The 21,561-nt window shown below is 42.7% G+C and overlaps 1 protein-coding gene across 1 annotated transcript in view; it reads left to right on the forward strand.

The window, feature by feature from the left end:
* The window catches only part of SYNRG (synergin gamma), a gene marked incomplete at its 5' end in the record, with an annotated part of 105,990 nt that overhangs the window by 68,088 nt on the left and 16,341 nt on the right, over positions 1–21,561 (forward strand). The window contains 5 exon segments of the mRNA XM_014590120.2: positions 2,450–2,893; positions 4,353–4,516; positions 5,439–5,492; positions 5,976–6,072; positions 8,336–8,484. Coding sequence (XP_014445606.1) covers positions 2,450–2,893; positions 4,353–4,516; positions 5,439–5,492; positions 5,976–6,072; positions 8,336–8,484 — 908 coding nt within the window.

The following is a 21,561-nucleotide window of genomic DNA, read 5'->3' on the forward strand; positions in this document are numbered from 1 at the left end:
TAAATTGCTCTGGAAGGCAAACTGTTATGCATATCCTTTTTAATAAAAATAAGATTTATTGGGACCAGCAGTTAGCGTAATGGCTATGTCGCTGGACTCCCATGTAGTCGACCGCGGTTCGTGTACCGGACCCGGTGGCTTAAAACTCACGCCGGGCACATGTGCGTGCCTGCCCAAGATCCCGAGAGGAGAATGGAGGAGAAGGGATTGCGGTGTGACCATTCCCCCTGGGGGTGATTTCTCACTTTCTGTCTCTATGTCTCTCTCTGTCTGTCTGGCGAGCGCATGCGCCCTATAACGAAAACCTTTCCAAAAAAAAAGAATAGTATTCTGAGAGCTGTTCCTAATAAAGTTGCCCCAAAACGCTTTCTGGTAGAATCTAATAATAAAATACCTGTATTGTGAGACAGTCTTCTGAATGTACCTATTGAAGACTATTCTTGTGTTCAACTGCTTCTGCCTCCTGATTCGGTTTCTTCTCAGTTGAGTCTGGGTACTTTCTGACTCTTTTCAATCATGTGGAAAAAAACATGGGAAAGAAAATGCTATACAGCAAGAGACTAAGAAGGTGTTTTGTTTAAAGGCTTGTTTAATTTGTTTTAACTATAATTTTTCATTGAATCTTTTCCTCTTTCTGTTTAGTAAGCCACATTTAACAGTACCATTTGCACTCAGAATTTTTAAATAGACCATTATTCTGTGAAAGATGGTTGCTTTTTGTACATCTAGCATTTTCCATTTTTATTATTAATATAGTTCTTTTCCTAAACAGGGCTTAAAGACAGGTTGGACATGTTGTATTAGAAAAGCTAAGAACTGTCAGGAGTCCCTTGCCTCTCATAAGTGCTGCAGTATTACTGTAAAAGAAAATGAAATGACCCAGAACTGGTTTACCTGTTGACTTAGTTTTAAAAATCTGGGCCATGAAACTTCTGACCATTTTCCTTGTAAATCGTGTATGTGGTTGTCAGAGGGAAAGTTGTATGTTTGGCTTTCTTGCCTCCTATTTGGTGAAACTAACTGCCTATCAGTCATACTGAAAAGACATCACTGCTCTTAAGAGGGCTTCTTCAGATTGGCCTTATTCAGCCTCAGCTAGTTTTCCTTTTTGAAAATGAGCAAGAAACTTTTCCCCTAGTAACATCACTAAAATAATGAGTTGACTTTTCATTTTTATTTTGAAATAGTTCGGTTTTAAGCCCTGAAGCAGCAACTAAATGTCAGATTGAGGCTGGTGGCATTATGCTGAAGAAATATTAGCTATGATGTATTACTCACCAGCCACCAAGTCAGCCTTTTATACACCTTATCACAGTCGATCATAACACAGCCCTTCCGAGTACATGGTCTTCTCCTTATTTCACAGATAAGCACTCTGAGGTCCAGAAGTGTTCAATTATTTGCCTGGTGTCACACAATGGTAGGTAGCAAGGGCTGCACTCTGGGCTGTCAAAGTAAAAATCCCACATTCTTTCTGCTGGTCTGTGCTACCTGTTAAATTATTTAAACACATAGTAAGAGTGTTTTGTAAAAATGAGTCTTCTACCCCAGAATGTCTTCTTTCCTTCCTTCTCTCCCTCCCTTCTCTCTCTCTCTTTCTTCTTTTTTGATGGAGGATGGATGCATAGTTGAAGGAGAAAGAGGAACCTAACAGGACCCAGGCCTTGGATTCTGTTTTTTTAAGGGCTCAAATACATTAGTTTTGTTGTTGTTTTTTGTTTGTTTGTTTGTTTTTAATACTACATCACAGCAATATGACCTCCAAATTGACCAAAATAACTAGGTAAGTAATTTCTTGATTAAGCTGTCATATTTAACCTTGGCTGAGACAAAAGAATCCTAATAACTGATTCAAAGGTGACATTGCTTTCACTTCTGTTTTGAGAAACTGTCAGCATGGTTAGTTTGTTATACACAAAGTCAGGATGGAAGGAGACATGTTTTAGGCAGGGAATATGTAAGTACACTTTCAAGTATGTAAGGAAACAATTTATTAAGTGACCCTAATCCTATTCCAGTGTATGCATTGGCAGATGAATATCCTATCTCTTGAAGTAATCTTTACATCCAAAGAAAACAGTTCTTTGTAACTAAATATAAATGCCAACTGGGAACTAATGTGGGTTTTTGAAGATCAGACTTTACAGTCCAACTCTTTAATTTTAGTACAAGCTCTAAATTTAGTTAATGCCTATATAACATAAAACTAATCAAATATGCCAGACACTTTGCTTCTGCAGAGTTTAGGGCCTTTTGCCTAAATCGTGAGCTTCCCTCTAATTGTGGGGTCTTATTTCCCTTTCAGATATAGAGGACTTAAAATATGCTACTTTTGGAAGCTACAGTAGCAATTTTGCAGTGAGCACACTTACAAGCTCTGACTGGTCAGACAGGGATGATGCAGCTCAGGGCAGAAAACTCTCTCCATTTGTCCTCTCAGAAAACGGAGCCTCCTCAGCTGCCTCAGTTCTTCAAAAGAAAGAGACTTCATTTGGCAGTTTGGAAAACATCACCATGACTTCTTTCTCCAAAGTAACCACCTTTGCCAGTGAAGATCCTCTCCCAGAGACCGCCTTCCCAGCTTTTGCCAGTTTTAAAGATGCAGTTCCTCAGACCAGTGAGCAAAAAGAATATGAAAGTGGGGACTATAAAGATTTCACAAGGGACCTGCCAACAGCTGAGCGAAGCCAGGAGGCCACGTGTCCAAGCCCAGCTTCCAGTAGTGCCTCTCACGAGACCCCCAATGAATGTTCAGATGACTTTGGAGAGTTTCAAAGTGAAAAGCCCAAAATCAGCAAATTTGACTTTTTAGTGGCCACTTCACAAAGCAAAATGAAATCAAGCGAAGAAATGATCAAAAGCGAGCTGGCAACCTTTGACCTTTCTGTTCAGGGTGAGTAGCCTTCTTAGGAGATTGTTACTGTTGTGTTGTTTTCTACTAGGTGTTGGTTGTTCTTGCACCTCCCAATTGGACGTGGTCATGCCACAATTTCTTCTCCTTCATTTCTCCACCCTGTCAAGATTTGGAGCATGCACGTGTGCACAGCATGATTTTGAAGTTACCAGAGCCTGATTTTGAAGTTGTCATGGCAGTCGGCCATGCAGGATCTGGGTGCCTTAACCACCAAGCCAGGGGGTCAGCCCTAAGATGGTCTTTCTGTAGAATAAGATACTGGGACTTAGTCTTTTAGGAAGTAAATTTTTCAACTTTTGACATCAGGATCAATTACAGATAGCTATAATGAGACTAAGCTGAAGTCAGATCAGTATGCCTCAGATAACTTTGTGTGTGTGATAAAAGCGAACATAGCAGGCAGTTATATTGTTCATTGGCTTGTTTAGTCAGAGATGTGTGATATTGAAAGAGCCAGAGAAATGGAAGTGATCCACGTCTGGGCATGTTAGCTCCGCTCTTTGTTTCCTGACTGTGGATCTATGTAGTCTGGAGATCTACTTTGGCTGGCCCACATAGTTTTTTTTTTTAAACTGTGAACTAATTGTTAGTAATTAAAACTCATGTGATTTATCGATCTGGATCTCTAGCTTTCCGTGAAAAGTCGCACTGTCTGGCAGCCCTAGTTCTGGATTCTGGTCTTAGCAAAGCCGGAGCTGAATCTCACTGCCCCTGTAGATGGCGCATGGGCTCCCAATTTGCCACAGTCTCACCGCTCAGCTCCAGCTCACCTACTTCAGCCTTTACTCCACTCCCCTGGTCTCTGAAGGCATCTAAGGTTTGCCTCTTCTGCTTTAATACCTTCTTGACAGAAGGATCATTGATTTCCGTTGGGTTGAGAGAATTTGTAGGAGCTTAGCTGCAAATCTATAGCTAATGACTAGAAAAGCTTTTCTTTCTTTCTTCTTTTTTTTTTTTTTTTTTAATTTTGCCAGAGAGTATGTGTGCTGCTAGAGGAACGCAGAGAGACAGAGAGAGGGAAAGTGAGAAAACGCCCCTGTGCTGGGTGGTCATGCCACAAACCTGTCTCCATTTCTCTTCCTTTTGGGGTTTTGGCCACTCATGCATGCATGGTGTTGTTTTTTCAAGCTTCTGGATCTGGGACTTGAACCACACAGCCAGCCATGTGGGATCCAGCCACCTTAACTACCACACCATGGGCTGGCCTGCAGCACAACTCTTATACACTTTTGTGCCTAAAGGCAGGGAAACCAAACAAGAGAGATCAGTTGAGAGGGCTCCACAGTAGCTCCCCAGGCAGAATGAACAAGGATTGTGTTTCTGAAAGCTTCATGACAGACTTCTGAAGAAGAGGACTTTGTTAGCAAGGAAAAACCTCTGCCCGAACTTAGCCAAGTGAGCCATACATACCTCTGACTGTACCATCCACTTCTCCCAGGATCACACAAGAGGAGTTTGAGCCTTGGTGATAAAGAAATAAGCCGTTCCTCTCCTTCTCCGGCCTTGGAGCAGCCTTTCAGGGATCGTTCCAACACTCTGAGTGAAAAGCCCGCTCTCCCCGTCATCCGGGATAAGTACAAAGATCTGACAGGAGAGGTGGAGGTGAGCACCTAGTTTTCCTTGGGCAGAAGGTAAGAGACAGCTGAGCACTGAGGGCGCCCAGAAGAAATGCTCTCAGCCGCCACATGGGGGGAACGAAGGGCAGAAAGACGTAAGGCACCAGACATAAAAGTTAGAATTCAAGGGAGAGAGCGGTGACATTCGCCCTCGGTGAAAATCCTTCCCGACGCGGCGTCCGCTGAAAGTAGAGACCTGGAATTAAAGTTATTCATGGGACTTTGAAAGGAGGGCAGTGTTTGCAGAATTCTTTTTGAGCACTTAGACATTATCTTAGAAAGTGTTAAAATCCTCAAAATAGAAGATAGAGGCAACATGTTCTTCTGGATCTTCTATTTCTGCTTGCTATATCTTAGTCCCTTGCTATCTTCTTCCTGTAGCCCACGCATTTGACTCTCCTCCTCTTCTGCCCATTCCCCCATGGGCACACGTGCTTGTGTGGACACACACACGGACACACAAACGTAACTGGAGTGGAAAGCCAGTGTCTGATATTGGCTCTTCTTTTTTTTTCTAACCCTAACCTCTAACTCCTAACTCCTAGCCCTAACCTAACCCTAACCCCTAACCCCTAGCCCTAGCCCTAACCCTAACCATTGATATTGGTTCTTGTACTACATATCTACACATGAGTCCTTTGAAGAATGGTTTATGTTATTGGAACAGTTGAGACAACATTTAGAGAGGGAAGCCGCTACAGAACATTTCCCTCAGATTCACGGGTCCTGTACTCAGGCGTTAGCATCTATTAGTAGTTTAAAATAATTGTTAGTGGGTTCAGAATAAACTATGTGTGAACTGAAGTGTTGAATAAGAGGAAAAGTCTCCCAAGCTATATGAACTGACAGGAATCATAGAGGATTCCAGGTCTGTCTATTTAACTTAGTTCTTTCTCAAAAATCCACAGGAGAATGAGAGATACGCATACGAATGGCAGAGGTGCCTGAGGAGTGCCCTGGAAGTGAGTATGTTACTCTCGGGTGTGTTCACACACATGTAAAGTGTCCCCTGCGCCATCTGTCTTCTCCTTGGTTCATTTGAGTTGGCAGAGGCAAACTTGAGCGCCTCGCTTTAATAGGTGATGCAGAAGGAAGCTCAGTGGAAAGTCAGACGTCTTCAGTGAGGTTCCTCTGACACTTGTAAGAGCGAAACACTGGCCCATCTGCCATGTGTCCCCTCATCTGTCAGTGTTTAAGAAATAACAGTGTGTCATTAACTCCGCCTCAGTTAAAATAATATTTAAAGAAACTACCTTTTCCAAAGAAATGGAGGATTGTTTCCTCAAGGTTAAAATTAAATTCTCAGATTTGTTTCAGCACAGTCATAGGCATATATCCGTCCGCCATGCTTTTTTACATGCTTTTTAGTTGGGTTTTCTACCAATCGTACATTGACTTGCAGTGACTTTTCTTGGTTGTATAATATGGGATTTCGTTTCTTGTAGGTGATTAAGAAGGCAAATGATACCTTAAATGGAATCAGTAGTAGTTCTGTTTGCACAGAAGTAATTCAGTCAGCTCAAGGCATGGAATATTTATTAGGTATGTTTTTTATATTTTACTTACTCAAAATCATGGCACTTTACATAATAGTCACTTTTCCCTGATGTTAAGTATTTGAAGCTATTAGTAGATCTCTCACGCTGCTTGTGACTTCCCTAAGTAGTAGCTGCATTTGTAGATAAGATACTTAACTCATGGGCAATAACAACTATTTGACTTAAGATCTCAATGGCTACGTTTCCCAGGCCTTGTTAGGTACATAACAGCAGCAATGTAAAGTATCTTTTACTGGATAATCAAGAGTCTGAACTAGAGAAGCATTAAAATGACATCATTTTTTTCTTTAATCAGTGCCTTACCATGCTCAGTAGATTTTTTTTCTCTGTACCCCTCCATGGCATCACAAATGGATTCCTTAACTTCCTCGCCATTTTCAGCTGTGAAACATTCCAGTGTAACCAACTTGAAACCTCAGTCTGTGCAGTGCAGTGTTCTTCCCACCAAGCTCAAGCTTGGTGTGCACTGAATCTCAATCTTTTTCAGATCTTTACTCAAATGTCAACTTCTAAACGAAGTCTTTCCTGGCCCCCTTTCTCAGAATGGCCTCTCTACTCCCTACCCTGGTCTCTCTTCTTGATTTTCTTCTTAGTCCTCTCACCTTTCGTATCTGTTTTTTTTCTTTTTTTGGTTTGGTTTTTGCCATAAGGTGCGTGTGCTCCCAGAGAGAGACAAAGAGAAAGTGAGAAATCACCACCCCTGGGAATGACTATACCACAGTCCCTTGCCTTCCTCCTCCCATGGGATTTTGGGCATGTGCACACACATACCCAGCATAATTTTCAAGCTTCTGCCAGATCTGTGGCTCAGTTTGTGATCGGCCACGTGGGAGTCCCGTGACTTAACTGCTACGCCACCTGCTGGCCCCCCACCTTTAGTATCTTTTACGGCCTGTCTCCCTCCACTATAAGGAATCTCCAGAGGGCAGAGATTTTGGTCTGTTTTGTTTACTGGTGTGTCTCCAATTCCTAAGGTAGTACCTGACACGTAGTAGGCACTCAAAAAAAAAAAAAAAAAGTGCTTAGTGAGCAGATAGTACACGGATGTAGTTTCTGGTTTACTCTGCCACCTCATTGTCCTTACTCTGCTCAGACAGGCGTGGTTTCGCTGCGTAGGTAGATGTCCACTGGGAAGTGGGTAGCCTGTCTCTCCTTCTAGCAGGTTTTCTAATCTCTGTGACGGTTCTTTAGAACCCCCCTCATTTGACTTAGGGTGGGCACTAACTCCTGCCCTTCCCTTGGAGAAGGCAGAAGAAAATCCATAGTGCTATGTCAGAAATGGCAGTGTATATACCACTCTGAAGATCCCTGGAATTCCGCCCCTGTTCACTTAGAGGCTCGGGTAATGTGTCTGGTGACCGTCATGTTACAGGGATTGAGGAAGTGACTTGTGATTGTCTTTAGAATGTGGAGGTCCTTGACACCTCCCATTCCTGGTTGAAGAGTTTAGCCACAATTCAAAGACCACAGTAAAAGAGCCATTCTATCAAAAGATCCTGTTAAGTGTATTGATGGTCTGTGAATCCAGTTTGTAAATCCTTGGGGGTTCAGAGAGGTGAGATACTTCTTAATTATTTTGTGATAATATTAACATTTAGATTCTTTAAAACTTTTACTATTCACATTTCAGCCAATCTAATGAGATTTCCCAGATTCAGACTCATAAGGGAACCTTTCAAGAAGAAAAAAGCTAATATTTACATAATTCCTACTCTTCTCCAGACACTGGTCTAAGCCTTTTTATGATGTTATTCAATACTCTCAACCATCCTTTGAGGAGAATCTATTATTATCTCAGCTTTATAGATAAGGGAACTGAGGAACAGAACAGTTACGTGACTTACATAGCTAATAGGAGATAGACCTGAGGGGCCAGCAGGTGGTGTGGTGGTTATGGGCACTGGACTCCCACATGGCCAACTGCAGTTCAAGTCCTAGACCTGGCAGTTTGCTTTCTTACTTTCTCTCTCTCTTTCTTTTGGTCAAATTACAATAAATAAATAAATAAAGCTAAATAAAATAATTCTTTTGAACCCAGACAGTGTAACTCTAGAGTCTTTGCTGTTACCAGTAAGCTGTATAGCAGAATCGAGAGAGGAATTGGTTCCAGGAAATAGTAACTTTACCTCTGTCCAGATGTGTTCTTTAATTCCAACTAAGATAACATCAAATAGTAATGCTGCTTTGTCTCATTCGTCTTTCTCTCTGCACTTCCAACACCTAACTCTTTTCTCTTACCGTGGCAGGTGTTGTTGAAGTGTACAGGGTAACCAAGCGTGTGGAGCTGGGGATCAAAGCCACTGCTGTATGCAGTGAGAAACTCCAGCAGTTGCTGAAGGACATCGATAAAGTATGGAATAACCTAATTGGCTTCATGTCACTCGCCACACTCACAGTAAGCCCATTAGACAATTCCGCAGTTGCTTTCCTTTCTAGAAACCCAGGTGTAAAGCAGGGTGTGTGTTACTGTGATGGCACGTCTTAGAGGATGAAGGTGTCTCCTAGATCACGTTATGTTAAAGGAGGAGAAAGCATGTACACAGTTACAGTAATAGTACCAAGCTGGCTTGTGGTTGCTTTAAGGCCCTTTATACCTAAAACGAGCAAAAACCCATTCACTCTGCCTACATTTTTCATGATTTACATACATACATGAAAGGTTTGCAGAGCATTCGTTTAAGTTCCTTCCTTTACACTTCTGTTTATGTCCCATATGTGGTTTTTTTTGTTGTTTTTGTTTTTTGCCATAGGGTACATGCACTCACTGGAGACAGAGACAGAAAGTGACAAATCACCCCCAGGGGGCATAGCCACGCCATAATCCCTTCTCCTCCATTCTCCTCTCAGGATTTTGGCCACACACGCATGTACATGCACTTGGCATGATTTTCAAACTGCCAAGTCTGGGACTAGAACTGCACTTGGCCATGTAGGAGTTCACTGCTTTAACCATGTGGCCTGCTGTTCCTGTACGTGTTCTTTTTTTTTTTTTTTTTTTTTAAGGGGTTTTTGCTATAGGGCATGTGTCAGAAAGACAGAGAGAGAGAGATAGAAAGCGAGAAACCACCCCCTGGGGGCGATGGCCATGCCGCAATCCCTTCTCCTCCATTCTCTTCTCAGGATCTTGGGCGCGCACAGACATGCGCCTGGCATGAGTTTAAGCTTCTGGGTCCAGGACTCAAACTGCGGTGAACTACATGGGAGTCCAGTAACATAGCCATTGTGCTAACTGCTGGTCCCCCTGTGTGTTAAAAAGCTATGTAATATATCATGTTGCTGTCCTACAGTTTGTCTAGGCTTTTCTTGTGTTTTTTAAAACTTTCTTTAGGTTCTTGTATTATTTAGGTTTTTTCTGTTAGGAATAGTTGTGCCCTGAATAAATATTATTTCCCCTGTGTGAGGTATAGTTCCTCAAAATGGATTTCAGAAACCAAGAATATATGTTTGCCATATACCAGGATCTTCAAAAAGTTCATGGAAAATGCCTGTTATGACATAACTATGCATAGATTTCTTTGCGGGGAGAGGATACCAAAATAAACTTGTACTTTAATTCCACATTTTCACAAACTTTTTGAAGTCCCCTCGAACAGGCGCCATGCATACGTAACTGTTGTCACATTTATGAGATGGCTTTCCAGGTAGCTTGAACCAGTAGGCGGTACTGCCAGCAGTATGTCGTACACATTCTCACAGTTGTGTTCCAGCTTTCTTGCTCAGTTGCTCAACTTAACAAATGTACACTTGGGACTGGCAGATGGCATGGTGGTTAAGAGTGCTGGACTCCCACGTGGCCGACCAAGGTGCAAGTCCTGGACCTGGCGGCTTGCTTTTTCATTCTCTCTCTCTCCCCCCCCCACCCCCCACTCTGTCCGTCTCTGGTCAAATTAGAATAAATAAATAATTAAATGAAGTTAAATAAAATAATTCTTAAGAAAAAAATACACAAAAAACAAATGTGCACTGATTCCCCAGTGTGTTTTTTACATTTCTTCCATTTCATTTCATTTCATTAGAATCTTTACAGTATTCCACATGGTAATTTGTTGCCTCTGTTTCTTCTGTGTATAAACTGAGCTTCTCTTTCGCCCATTTGACCACATACTCAACGGACTATGGTTATTGACCTTACATATTTCGTAGTTATAATGGGTTTATATCCGTACATAGAGGCTAGTAAACTTGTATCAGTGTTTTCCTCCTCTATCGCTGCACCATTTCTTATACTTCATTTGGCAAAGCGATTTCATTTTTATATGTTCATACCAATTCAGTTTGTCTCTGATGATATCCTTTATTTCACAGTAGTCGGAAATTTATCTTCCTTCCACAGCTGGAATAAATATTCCTTTTTTAAATATTTAACTGTGTGACCCATCTGAACAGGATTGCAACTGGGTGGTAGGAAGCAATTTTTATTGCTCTGAACTGATAGCCAGATAGATACCCAGCTTTCCCAATAGCATGTAGTAAGCTGCTGATCTCCTCACCATTGTTATGTTGTTTCTGCTTTATACAGTAGTATTACATTCTTTTTTTTTTTTGGAGAGATTTTTTCACTATAGGGCCCATGCACTCCCCCGAGAGAGACATAGAGACAGAAAGCAAGAAATCACCCCCAGGGGGGATGGTCACGCTGCAATCCCTTCTCCTCCATCCTCCTCTTGGGATCTTGGGCACACATGCACACGCGCCCAGCGTGAGTTTTAAGCCACCCGGGTCCGGGACGTGAACACGGTCAACTACGTGGGAATCCAGCGACATAGCCATTGCGCTAACTGCTGGTTCCCAGAGATAGGTATTCTTGACAGGGTCTGGCTGAATCAGGATCCTGCTGCCCCAGCCTCCCAACTAGCTAGGATACAGGCAAATGCAGCTGTATTCGGTATGTTCAAGTTGGCCTGGAAACCAAACCAGGGCCTTCCTTGTGGCATCCATACTCCCAGACAGTGGTGACTTGATCTGTACTTCCAATTGGTTTTTTTTTTGAGAGATTTTTACTGTAGGGCGTGTGCGCTCGCCAGACAGAGAGAGACATAGAGACAGAAAGCGAGAAATCACCCCCAGGGGGGATGGTCACGCCGCAATCCCTTCTCCTCCATTCTCCTCTCGGGATCTTGGGCACGCACGCACACGCGCCCGGCGTGAGTTTTAAGCCACCAGGTCCGAGACACGAACCGCGGTCGACTACGTGGGAGTCCAGCGACATAGCCATTACGCTAACTGCTGGTTCCCTGTACTTCCAATTTTAATAAATGGCTTAATTTTTTTAAATAAATGGATAAGGAAAATGGAGAAAAAAGAAAATGAAAGTAGGGAAGATAACATAAAGCCAAGAATAAAGTTAAGGATATAAAAATGTATGCTTTAGAAGCCAGCAGGTGGCATGGTGGTTAAGGCACTGGAGTCCCATGTGACCATCCACGGTTTGAGTCCCAGACTCTGTAGCTTGAAATTCACACCAAGTGTATGTGCATGTGTGCCCAAAATGCCAAGAGGAGAATGGAGGAGAAGGGATTGTGGAGTGACCATCCCCCCAGGGGGTGACTTCTTGCTTTCCGTCTCTCTGTCTCTCCAGTGAGCACACACATCCTATAGGAAAAATCTTTTTTGAAAAAAATGCTTTAGGGGCCAACAGGTGGCATGATGGTTAAGGGCACTGGACTCCCACATGACTGACCACAGTTTAAGCCCCAGACCTGGTGGCTTGCTTTCTCACTTTCCCTCACTGTCTCTCTCTCACCTGGTCCCTCTCTGGTCAATTGAAAGAAAGAAAGGAAGAAAGGAAGGAAGGAAGGAAGGAAGAGAGAGAGAGAGAGAGAGAGAGAGAGAGAGAGAGAGAGAAAGGGAGGGAGGGAGGAGGAGAGAGAGAAAGAGAGAGAGAGAGGAAGGAAGGAAGGAAGGAAGAGGGAGGGAGGGAGGGAGGGGGAGGAAGAAAGGTTAAATAAACAGTACAATCTTTTAAAAAAAAACTTTAAAAATAAATGCTTTAAAGTGCTTGCATTTATTAGTGGTGGACTTTACAGTTGACTTTATGCCTTCTAGAAACGGATGTATAGAAGACTTGATCAGTTCCATGTTCATAACATAAAGATAAAATCAGTACTCGGGGGACCAGCAGGTGGCATGATGGTTAAGATGCTGGACTCCCATATGATCAACTGCAGTTGGAGTCCCAGACCTGGCGGCTCTCTTTCTCTTTTTCTCTCAAATTAAAAAATAATAATGGGACCAGCAGATGACGTGATGGTTAAGACCCTAGACTCCCACATGACTAACCACTGTTCAAGTCGCAGACCTGGCGGCTTGCTATCTCACTTTCCTCTTTTCTCTTTCTCTCTCTCTGGTCAGATTACAAAATAATAATAACAGATGAAATGAAATTAATGAATATTTTTAAAATAATAATAAAATTAAATAAACAATTGAATAAAAAATAAGTATTCTTGGCACTAGTATCAAAAAGAAATTCATTTTGTAAGTTCTCAGAAAGAGAAAACTAGTGTAACCAACATCATCTTTAAGAAGTATTGGACTAGCCATGGGGTGGTGGTTACGTGAACTGCATCCCACATGGGCAACACTATGGTTGAAGTCCTGGTAGCTTAAAAAAACGTAGCGAATGAGTGTGCGTGTGTGCACGTACCCCACATTACAAAGGGATGGAGAAGCGATTGCAGGGTGGCCGTACCCCATGAGGATGCTTTCTCTGTCTGGCAGTCTTCCTTCTCTGACTATCACAAATACACCTTCTGGCATATTAGAAGGGAGGAAAGGAAAAAAGAAGGAATGGGAAGGGAGGAGGAAGAGGAAAGAAAAATTATTCTTTCAGTAAATAAAGCAGCAAGTTTCATTCAGTAGTTTCTTTTTTGTTTTAGGTTTTTAACACAAGACACAATGAGCTCACTAAAGAGAGAGACAGTGAGAGGGAAAGTGAGAAATCACTCTTCCCGGGGGGATGGCCACACCACAGTCACTTTCCCTCTGTTCTCCTCCAGGGTTTGTGGGCATGTACACACATGTGCCTGGCATGGTTTTCAAGCCACTAGGTACAGGCCTTGAACCGTGGTCGGCCATGTGGGAGTCCAGCACCAGCTAGCCTCTTCAGTAGTTTCTTAGAACATCTCTCAACACAGGCCAAACCGCTTATCTCCAAAGTACAGCTCAGTGAAAGACATTCTCAGTATCAGAAAAATAGATTATATGGTAAGTTAAGAAAAAGGGTGACTGCATACTGATGGTGGGCACTTGTCTTTGCCCTATACTATAGTCAGTGAGACTGTAACAGCATCCCAGTAAAATAGGAGCAATGAAAAGAAATGTTTAAGTGTCTTTTATGAGAGAAAGATCACCAACAGGGTGTTGCCATTAATGCACTCTCCCCCTAGACTTATAGGATTACAGGTGCAACCACGGACATGCCTGACATGTTTGAGTCAACCCAGGATCTGAACCCTAGGCCTTCCTATATGGCTGTGGTGTCACAGAGTGGCACCCTACTGCCTGCACCACTGTGGCTGGCCAAGGTTTCATTTCTTGCCTACTGATTAAGCCCAGCTTTAGTTTGAATTATATGTTTGAATCCTAACAGTGTTGATGTGAATGTGGGCTTATAACTCGGGGTGGATTCAGCCTATGGGGGAAAAGTTTGGTAATATGCTTTCCCTCTGACTGAACTCTTTGAGAACAGAAACCAAGACCACATCGTTTTTATCTTCTCTTCTTGACTCGAGCACAGTCTCAAGGCATTGTCTAAACACCCAGTAAGAACTGAGTGAGGCCCAGCTGCAGTGGCATCGTGGTAGTGCAGTGTTCTGTGATGCTGAATGCCGCATGGAAGGTTGGGTTTGATTCCTAGGTTGATATGTGTTTGTGCCTATGACCCTGCCTAGCTGGAAGGCCGCAGGGGAAGATTCCAGCATGAGAACACTGTTGAGGGTATTCTCTCTTCTCTTTTCTCTCTCTCTTTCTCTCTCTCTCTTATTTTCTCACTCTGTCGTGATAGAAAGAAATAAGCTTTTTTTTTTTTTTTTAAGTTGTGTTGCCACCACAGTGGCGTGATTAAGACAGCCAGATCCCGCATGGCTAACTACACAGTTCAAATCCTGGACCTGGCAGTTCGAAAAACCCTCTGACCATATGCGCATGTACACGCCTGAAATCCCAGCAGAATGGAGAATAGAAGAAAAGGGATTGAAATGTAACCACACCCCAGTGGGTGGGCGCTTTTTTCTCTCTTTCTCTATCTCTTTGGGCAGTGCACGCATCCCCCCAAAAATTTTTTTTTGAATGAATTAAAGGACTTGGCAGACATTCAAAACAGTTGTCTCAGTAATTCCACTTCTGAGAAAACTTCCTAAGGCAACAAGTCTAAATACAAATTCACAAAGAAGCAAGTTAAGTGCATAGAGTTGTTCTTATAAAAGTGAAAAAAATTAAACAATCTAAAAATCGAAATCTAGAGGACTAACTTATTGTGGTGAATCTTTATACTAAGGTGTTTTGCAGCCCGTTTGTAAAGGAACACTAAGTTTGAAATAACAAAGATCTGCTAATACAAGACTAGGAGGATATCTACTAAAAGGGTAATAAGGTGGTTTTTGAGTGATGAAACCCAGGATTTGTTTGTTTGGTTTTTAATAATAATTTATTTTATTTTATTTATTCTTATGTTTTTAAATTTGCTGTAGAGCACACACAATCACCAGAGAGAGAGAGACAGAGGGAGAAAGTGAGAAAAACAAACTGCCAGGTCCAGGACTTGAATCGTGGTTGGCTATGTGGGAATCCAGTGCCTTAACTACCACGCTACTTGCTGGCCCAACTCAGGTTTTTTTTTTAATATTCTTTTAAGTTTTTTCCATTTTCTCAATCTTCTTTAATGAACATTTATTATATTTATAATGGAAAAGTACATGTCTTTACTCTGGTAGAAGTTTATTTTTACCCTTCGTTCATTTACACCGACCTCCCCTACAGGTACTGTCTTGTGTCCTTGCCTGCTTCTCCTTTCATCTGTGCTGATGGTTATTAAGTTCTCTAAGCTATACTTTAGAGACTTGAGATTTACATAAATCTACATGGCAACTTGAGGTTGTTACTCTGCCTTCGTCATCTTCTGGAGCAGAGTCATTCCAGACAACCAGAGACATCTTCTGTCCTGGGGTCCACCTGTCTAAGGAGAACTGTGGCAGCATGCATCCCCCACCTGAGTCAGAATGCCAAGAACAGAAGGAACTTAGATTACTACTTGTCCTTCGTTTCTCTTTTTTCATTCGGAGAGCCAAAATTCTTGGGCTCTGAATGAGAGTCTTTAAGTTCTGTCCTTCATCGATTGACTTATAGCTGTGATAACTGATATGAGCAGGTTGGGAAAAAAGGCATGTAGTTTGCTAGTCCTCAGTTTTGTTTTTTTTTAAGAGATTTTTGCTATAGGGCGTGTGTGTTCACCGGAAAGACAAAGTCAAGAGAAAGAAAATGAGAAATCACCCCCTGGGGGGATGGCCATGCCACAATCCTTCTCCTCCATTCTCCTCTTGGGATCTTAGGGCACACATGCAGACATACCCAGTGTGAATTTCAAGCCACCAGGTCCAGGATTCGAACCGCAGTCTGCCATGTGGGAGTCCAGCGGCATAACCATTACGCCATCGCTGGCCCCAGTTCTCACATTTTCTTGGAGCTGTTGGAATTGGGATTATTATCCTCTGCATCAGAGGAACGTGTTAAACTATGAATTTACTGTCTGTGCTCTGGCTACAATGAAGTTGGTTGGCTACCGATGCCAAAGGCACATGTGAAGCTGTAGGGTCAAGGAGGATGTGTTTCCTGTTTATCACAGAGTGCTTTGTCAGCATTGCAATTAATCAGAGTCTACTCAGTCTTACAAAGCTCTTACTATGAAGCCCATTTGTTCCATATTTATATAGCAATAAGATATCAAAGACCAAGCATTAGGAATCAGGAAATCAGTGTGTGTCTGGGTTCTTCCTAGGATCTCCCACCTTCTGCTTCCTTGCTTCATCCTAATACAGAGCAAGTTATGCCTTAATAGTGTTAGCATTAGCCAACCTTTACTGAATGCTTACCTTGTGCTGTGCTGGATATCATTCTTTTTATTTTTTTAATTAATTAATTAATTTTAGAGAGAGATTTTTGCTTTTAGGGTATGTGCGCTTGCCAGAGAGACAGCAAGAAACCACCTCCAGAGGAGATGGCCACACTGCAGTCCCTTCTCTTCTATTCCCCTCATGGGATTTTGGGCACGCACGCACACACGCCTGGTGTGAGTTTTAAGCTGCTGGACCTAGAATTCGAACTCCCATTGATGATGTGGGAGTTCAGCGACATGACCATTGCACCATTTGCTTGTCCCCTTTCTTTTTTCTTAATTATTTATTTTTATTTATTTATTTTTTTTAATTTTGATCAGAGAGAAACAGAGAGGGAGGGAAAGTGAGAAAGCAAGCCACCACCAGGTCCAGCACTTGAACCATGGTCAGCCATGTGAGAGTCCAGCACCTCAACCATCACACCACCTACCAGCCCAAGCATCATTCTTAATACTTTGTATAGATTTAACTTACTTAATACAGAAGTCTTGAGTGTAGGTGCTATTATTTCCCTCCGTTTACAGAAGAAGAAACCTAGGCATAGAGATATTGATGAGGCCTGTATTCATTCTGAAGGTCAAAGTCTGCTTTGTCAACCAATATTTCTTTTTTTTTTTTTCTTTTTTTTTAGAGAGAGAGAGATTTTTGCTATAGGGCATGTGGGCTCACTGGAGGGACAGAGAGACAGAGACAGAAAGCAAGAAATCACCCAACGGGGGTGGTGGCCAAGCCATAAACCTCCATTCTCTCTAGGTGTTGAGCACGCACACACACGCACACAGCGTAAGTTTTAAGCTGCCAGGTCCAGGACTCAAACCGCAGTCAGCTACATGGGAATCTAGCAACGTAACCGGTTTACCTTTTGCTGGTCTCTGTCAACCAATATTCTTTGTTGCCTTGTTGAAAAGGGCAAGTTAAGGGGCTAGCAGGTGGTGTGGTGGTTAAAGGCATGAATTCCCACATGGCCTACCATGATTTGAGTCCTAGACTTGGCAGCTTGCTTTCTTGCTTTCCCTTTCTCTCTCTCTCTGTTTTTCTGGTCAAATTTAAAATAATAATAACAGGGACCAGCAGGTGGTGTGGTGGCTAAGGCCCTGGACACTCCCACATGGCCAACCATGGTTTGAGTCCCAGACCTGGTGGCTTGCTTTCTCACTTCCCCCTGCCCCCCTCAGTCTCTCTCTGGTCAAATTAAAATAAATGAATGAATAAAGATAATTAAATAAATAATTCTTTTTTTTTTAAAGAAATAAGTAATAATAACAAATGGAATTAAACAAATAATTGTTTAAAAAAAAAAAAAGAAAAGGGCAAGTTAAATGAATAAAACCAGGGACTAGCAGTTAGCATAATGGCTATGTCACTGAACTCCTATGTAGTTGACCATGGTTCGAGTCCTGGACCCAGTGGCTTAAACTCACACTGGGCGCGTGTGCGTGCGTGCTCAAGATCCCGAGAGGAGAATGGAGGAGAAGGGATTGCGGCGTGGCCATCCCCCCTGGGGGGTGATTTCTCGCTTTCTGTCTCTCTCTTTCTGGTGAGCACACACACCCTATAGCAAAGAACCTCTCCAAGAAAAAAAAAAAAAGAAGGTCTCTTGCCTTCTAAACTTGGACTGCCCCCTCTGGGCTCTTTTTCTTTTTTATAATAAAACATGCATAAAAGAGGGACAGGAGGTAGCATAGCAGTAAAATACAACACTCTAAAATGAGAAGGTTCCAAATTGACATCCAGAGACCTCTCCGAGTGCCCAGCATACATGTGCCCATGATCCAAGGCAAGCTGAAGTTGGGGCCTGGCCAGGGGTAGGGGTGTCCCAGCATCAAGATGCTGCCAGGAGTGTGCTCTCTCTCAGAAAAAAAAAATTAACCTAAAAAAGAAAAAACCCACATAAATTGGGGTCAGCAAGTAATGTGGAGGCTAAGGCACTGGATTCCAAATGGTCTGTTGTACAGTTCAAATCCCAGACCTGGCTCCTTGACAGTCACACTGAACACGGGTACCTGTGTGCCCAAATTCCTGAGAGGAGACTGGAGGAGACGGGGTTGCGAAGTGGCTATACCTCCTGAAGGGTGACTTCTCACTTTTCCACTCTCTGGCAAGTACATGCGCACCTATAGCCAAACAAAACAAAACCACACACTAAAGAGTAAAAATAAATAATTAAATAGTTTTATGCGCACACACATAAAATGCAAGAATCTTGACCATACCATTCACTGAATTCGTTAATTATATTTGATGAGTTTTCACAAAGGCATAACCCCCACAAAACTCATGTCCCTTTCACTAGTCTATCATTACAGAAAGTTTTCTTTTTTTAGAGAAACTTTTGCTATAGGGCATTTGTACTTGCCAGAGAGACAGAGACAGAAAGTGAGAAATCACCCCCCAGAGGGATGGCCACACCACAGTCCCTTCTCCTCCATTCTCCGCTCAGGATCTTGGGCATGCAGGCACACGCACCTCTCATGAATTTTAAGCTGCTGCGTCCAGGACTCAGACCATGGTCAATCTTGTGGCAGTCCAGCGACGTAACCATTACACCATCTGCTGGTCCCCGGAAAGTTCTCTTATGTACCTTCTTAGTCATCACTCTCCTCATAGGTAATCTTTGTTCTAATATCTTACATCAAAGATTGGTTTTGTTTGGGCCTTTTTAAAGAAGCCTTGGAATTTGCTTCTGTTATTTTGAGGAAAGCCTGTTTTGAGGTAGCTCATCCCACTTGGGAAGTGTTCCCTGTTCACACCTGGCGGCTCTAACTCCTCAGTGTAGCCAGCCACATGTGAGGTAAATGGAGCGGGGCCAGGCATTCGTGCGCTGTCCTCCACACTCCCTTTGTGAAGCTTACGCTAGTGTCCATGACTACATACCGGCGAGTAATTTTACCTGACAGCTCTTTAGACACCGTGTAAGGGAATAGAGATTAATTATCTGCGACACAGGAATGCGTTGCAAATTTAACATGCACTACCAGGTATTCATTTACACAATTATCAATGTGCTTCTAGTTATTACTGCTTTTTTCACCAGGTTAGCTGTGACAGAAGAATAGTCATTCTTTACTCAGGTATTTTTCCAGGTTATACCATGTCATTTCCTCTTGATAACTGGTAGTGGGTCCTCAGTCTGTAAAACTTGTTTGAGCCATATAGATATAGATATAGACATATATGTATATGTATGCAGGCGCATGAACATACATAATCCCAGCTTCTTGGGAGGCTGCAGCAGGAGAATTGCCTGTTTCAACCCAGCCTAGACAACGTAATGAGACCCTGTTCTTAAAAAAAATCAAAACAAAAAAACCTTTCTTGAATTGCCTGCTACACAAAGAATACCATACATTGTACAGAGGAAAAATAAAGTGTAACTTGTCATGATGAAGCCTTTACTCTAACAGAACTGATAATAGCTGCATAGGAAGCCGGCAGGTGGAGTGGTAGTTAAAGGTGCTGGACTCCCACATGGCTGACCGCAGTTTGAGTCCTGGACCTGGTGGCTGGCTTTCTCATTTTCCATCTCTTTCTCTCTCTTGTTCTGTCCCTCTCTGGTCAAATTAAATAAAGTTAAATAAAATAATTCTTTTTTTAAAAAGAGCTGCATAAATGTAAATGATATACAGACCAACATCTGTGTAGTTCAGTTCACTTAAAACAGAACTACAAATCCAGAGTCTCTGGATGTGAAGCTCAAAGCAGGGAAATCGTTACTAGGCAGAGGTATGGTCGAGGTGGTATAGGAATGCAGGTTTTACCTCCTTACCCCTTACCCCACTGCATCATTTAGGTAAATGTGTTCCCTAAGCGACCATATGCTACAGTGAGGCCCTTTGAGTTCAGTACTGTTACTGCAAATAATAATCACTTTACTTTGCATCTCGAACCTGCCAGGCCTTGTGCTGTTCTTTATGCTCATTTGCATTTAATCCTGGTAACAACTCTGAGGCTAGCAGTATAATCCCCATTTTACAGGTGAAGAAATTAGGGCTCAGAGTTGGAATGTGGCTGAAACTGACAGTTCTGGGATTTAACTTCAAATCCTTATTAAGTTATTTCTAGCTTCCAATAAGCTAAAAAAAAAAAAACTTCTTTCTTCCCATGAAGACTCCATGAGACTCTTCCCATCAAATACACACAGCCACATTATTTTTTCTCCAGTGAAGTCCCAGAATCTAGTGCTCCATCTTAGTGCTATTTCGGCGAAGGGTTGTGGGTACACGGGTTTAAACTCAAAATTGTGGCTCTTTAAGGTTTACTTAAGCTGTAAATTATAATGGTAAGGTTTTTTTGGTTCCGCTTTCCCTTTAATACTCTCTTCGTCCATGACTAGGACTCCCTCTTGTGGTAGAAGCATATTTGTTCTGGGCACAGACTGTGAGGGAATAGTTTCTTTCTCCAGAGGTCCCAGCCCCGTATTGTAGTGAGATGCGATGCACTCTGATGGGAAGTGAATTGCTAACTAAGGTTTTTAGCTTGTGGCTGTGGGTAGAAGTTCATTTGTTTTAGAACTTAGAATTCAGTCCTGGAAAACAAAACTATTCGATGTTTGCTATATACAACCTAAGATTCTCCAGGAAATCACACAGACTCTGATTTCAGTCTTATCCTCAGAATAATGAAAATTCTTTTGTACTTCCTTTCAGTGTGAGAGATGCAGTGAATTCCAGAGTACAGGCATGTACCCCATGGCCAATGTTTCGGTCAGTGACAGACTGCACATACAGAGCGGTCCCATAAAATTATAGTAAAGCTGAAAAATTCCTGTCTCATGTTGGTGGTGCAGAAGTAAAGCCCAGTGTTCTGTGAGGCAGCCCACACAGGAAGGTTGCCACTCCCATCTGGAGACCTCTCTGAGTATGCTGGGCACATGTTTGCCCATGATCAAGGCTGGCTGAGCTGGGGGTGAATTGCAGCATGAGGACTTTGTTTGGGGTGCTGCCTGTCTCTTTCTTGCTCATGGGAGAATTAAATTAGCGTCAAAGAAAAAAAGAATTGGGGCCAGCTCTGTAGTGCCGTGGTTAAGCATACTTAGTGAATTCATGGGGAGCTGAATCCAACCTGGCCAACCGCAGTTTGAATCCCAGCTCAGCAGCATGAAAAGCACACCAAGGGACCAGCAGTTAGTGTAATGGCTATATCGCTGGACTCCCACGTAGTCGACCGTGGTTCAAGTCCTGGACCCGGCAGCTTAAACACACGCCAGGCGCGTGTGCGTGTGTGCCCAAGATCCCAAGAGGAGAATGGAGGAGAAAGGATTGCAGCGTGGCCATCCCCCCTGGGGGGTGATTTCTCACTTTCTATCTCTCTGTCTCTCTCTGTCTTTCTGGCGAGCGCACGCGCCCTATAGCAGAAAAAAA

The sequence above is a fragment of the Tupaia chinensis genome, unplaced genomic scaffold, assembly GCF_000334495.1.
Source record: "Tupaia chinensis unplaced genomic scaffold, TupChi_1.0 Scaffold000407_4, whole genome shotgun sequence".
In the NCBI taxonomy this organism is placed as follows: domain Eukaryota; kingdom Metazoa; phylum Chordata; class Mammalia; order Scandentia; family Tupaiidae; genus Tupaia; species Tupaia belangeri.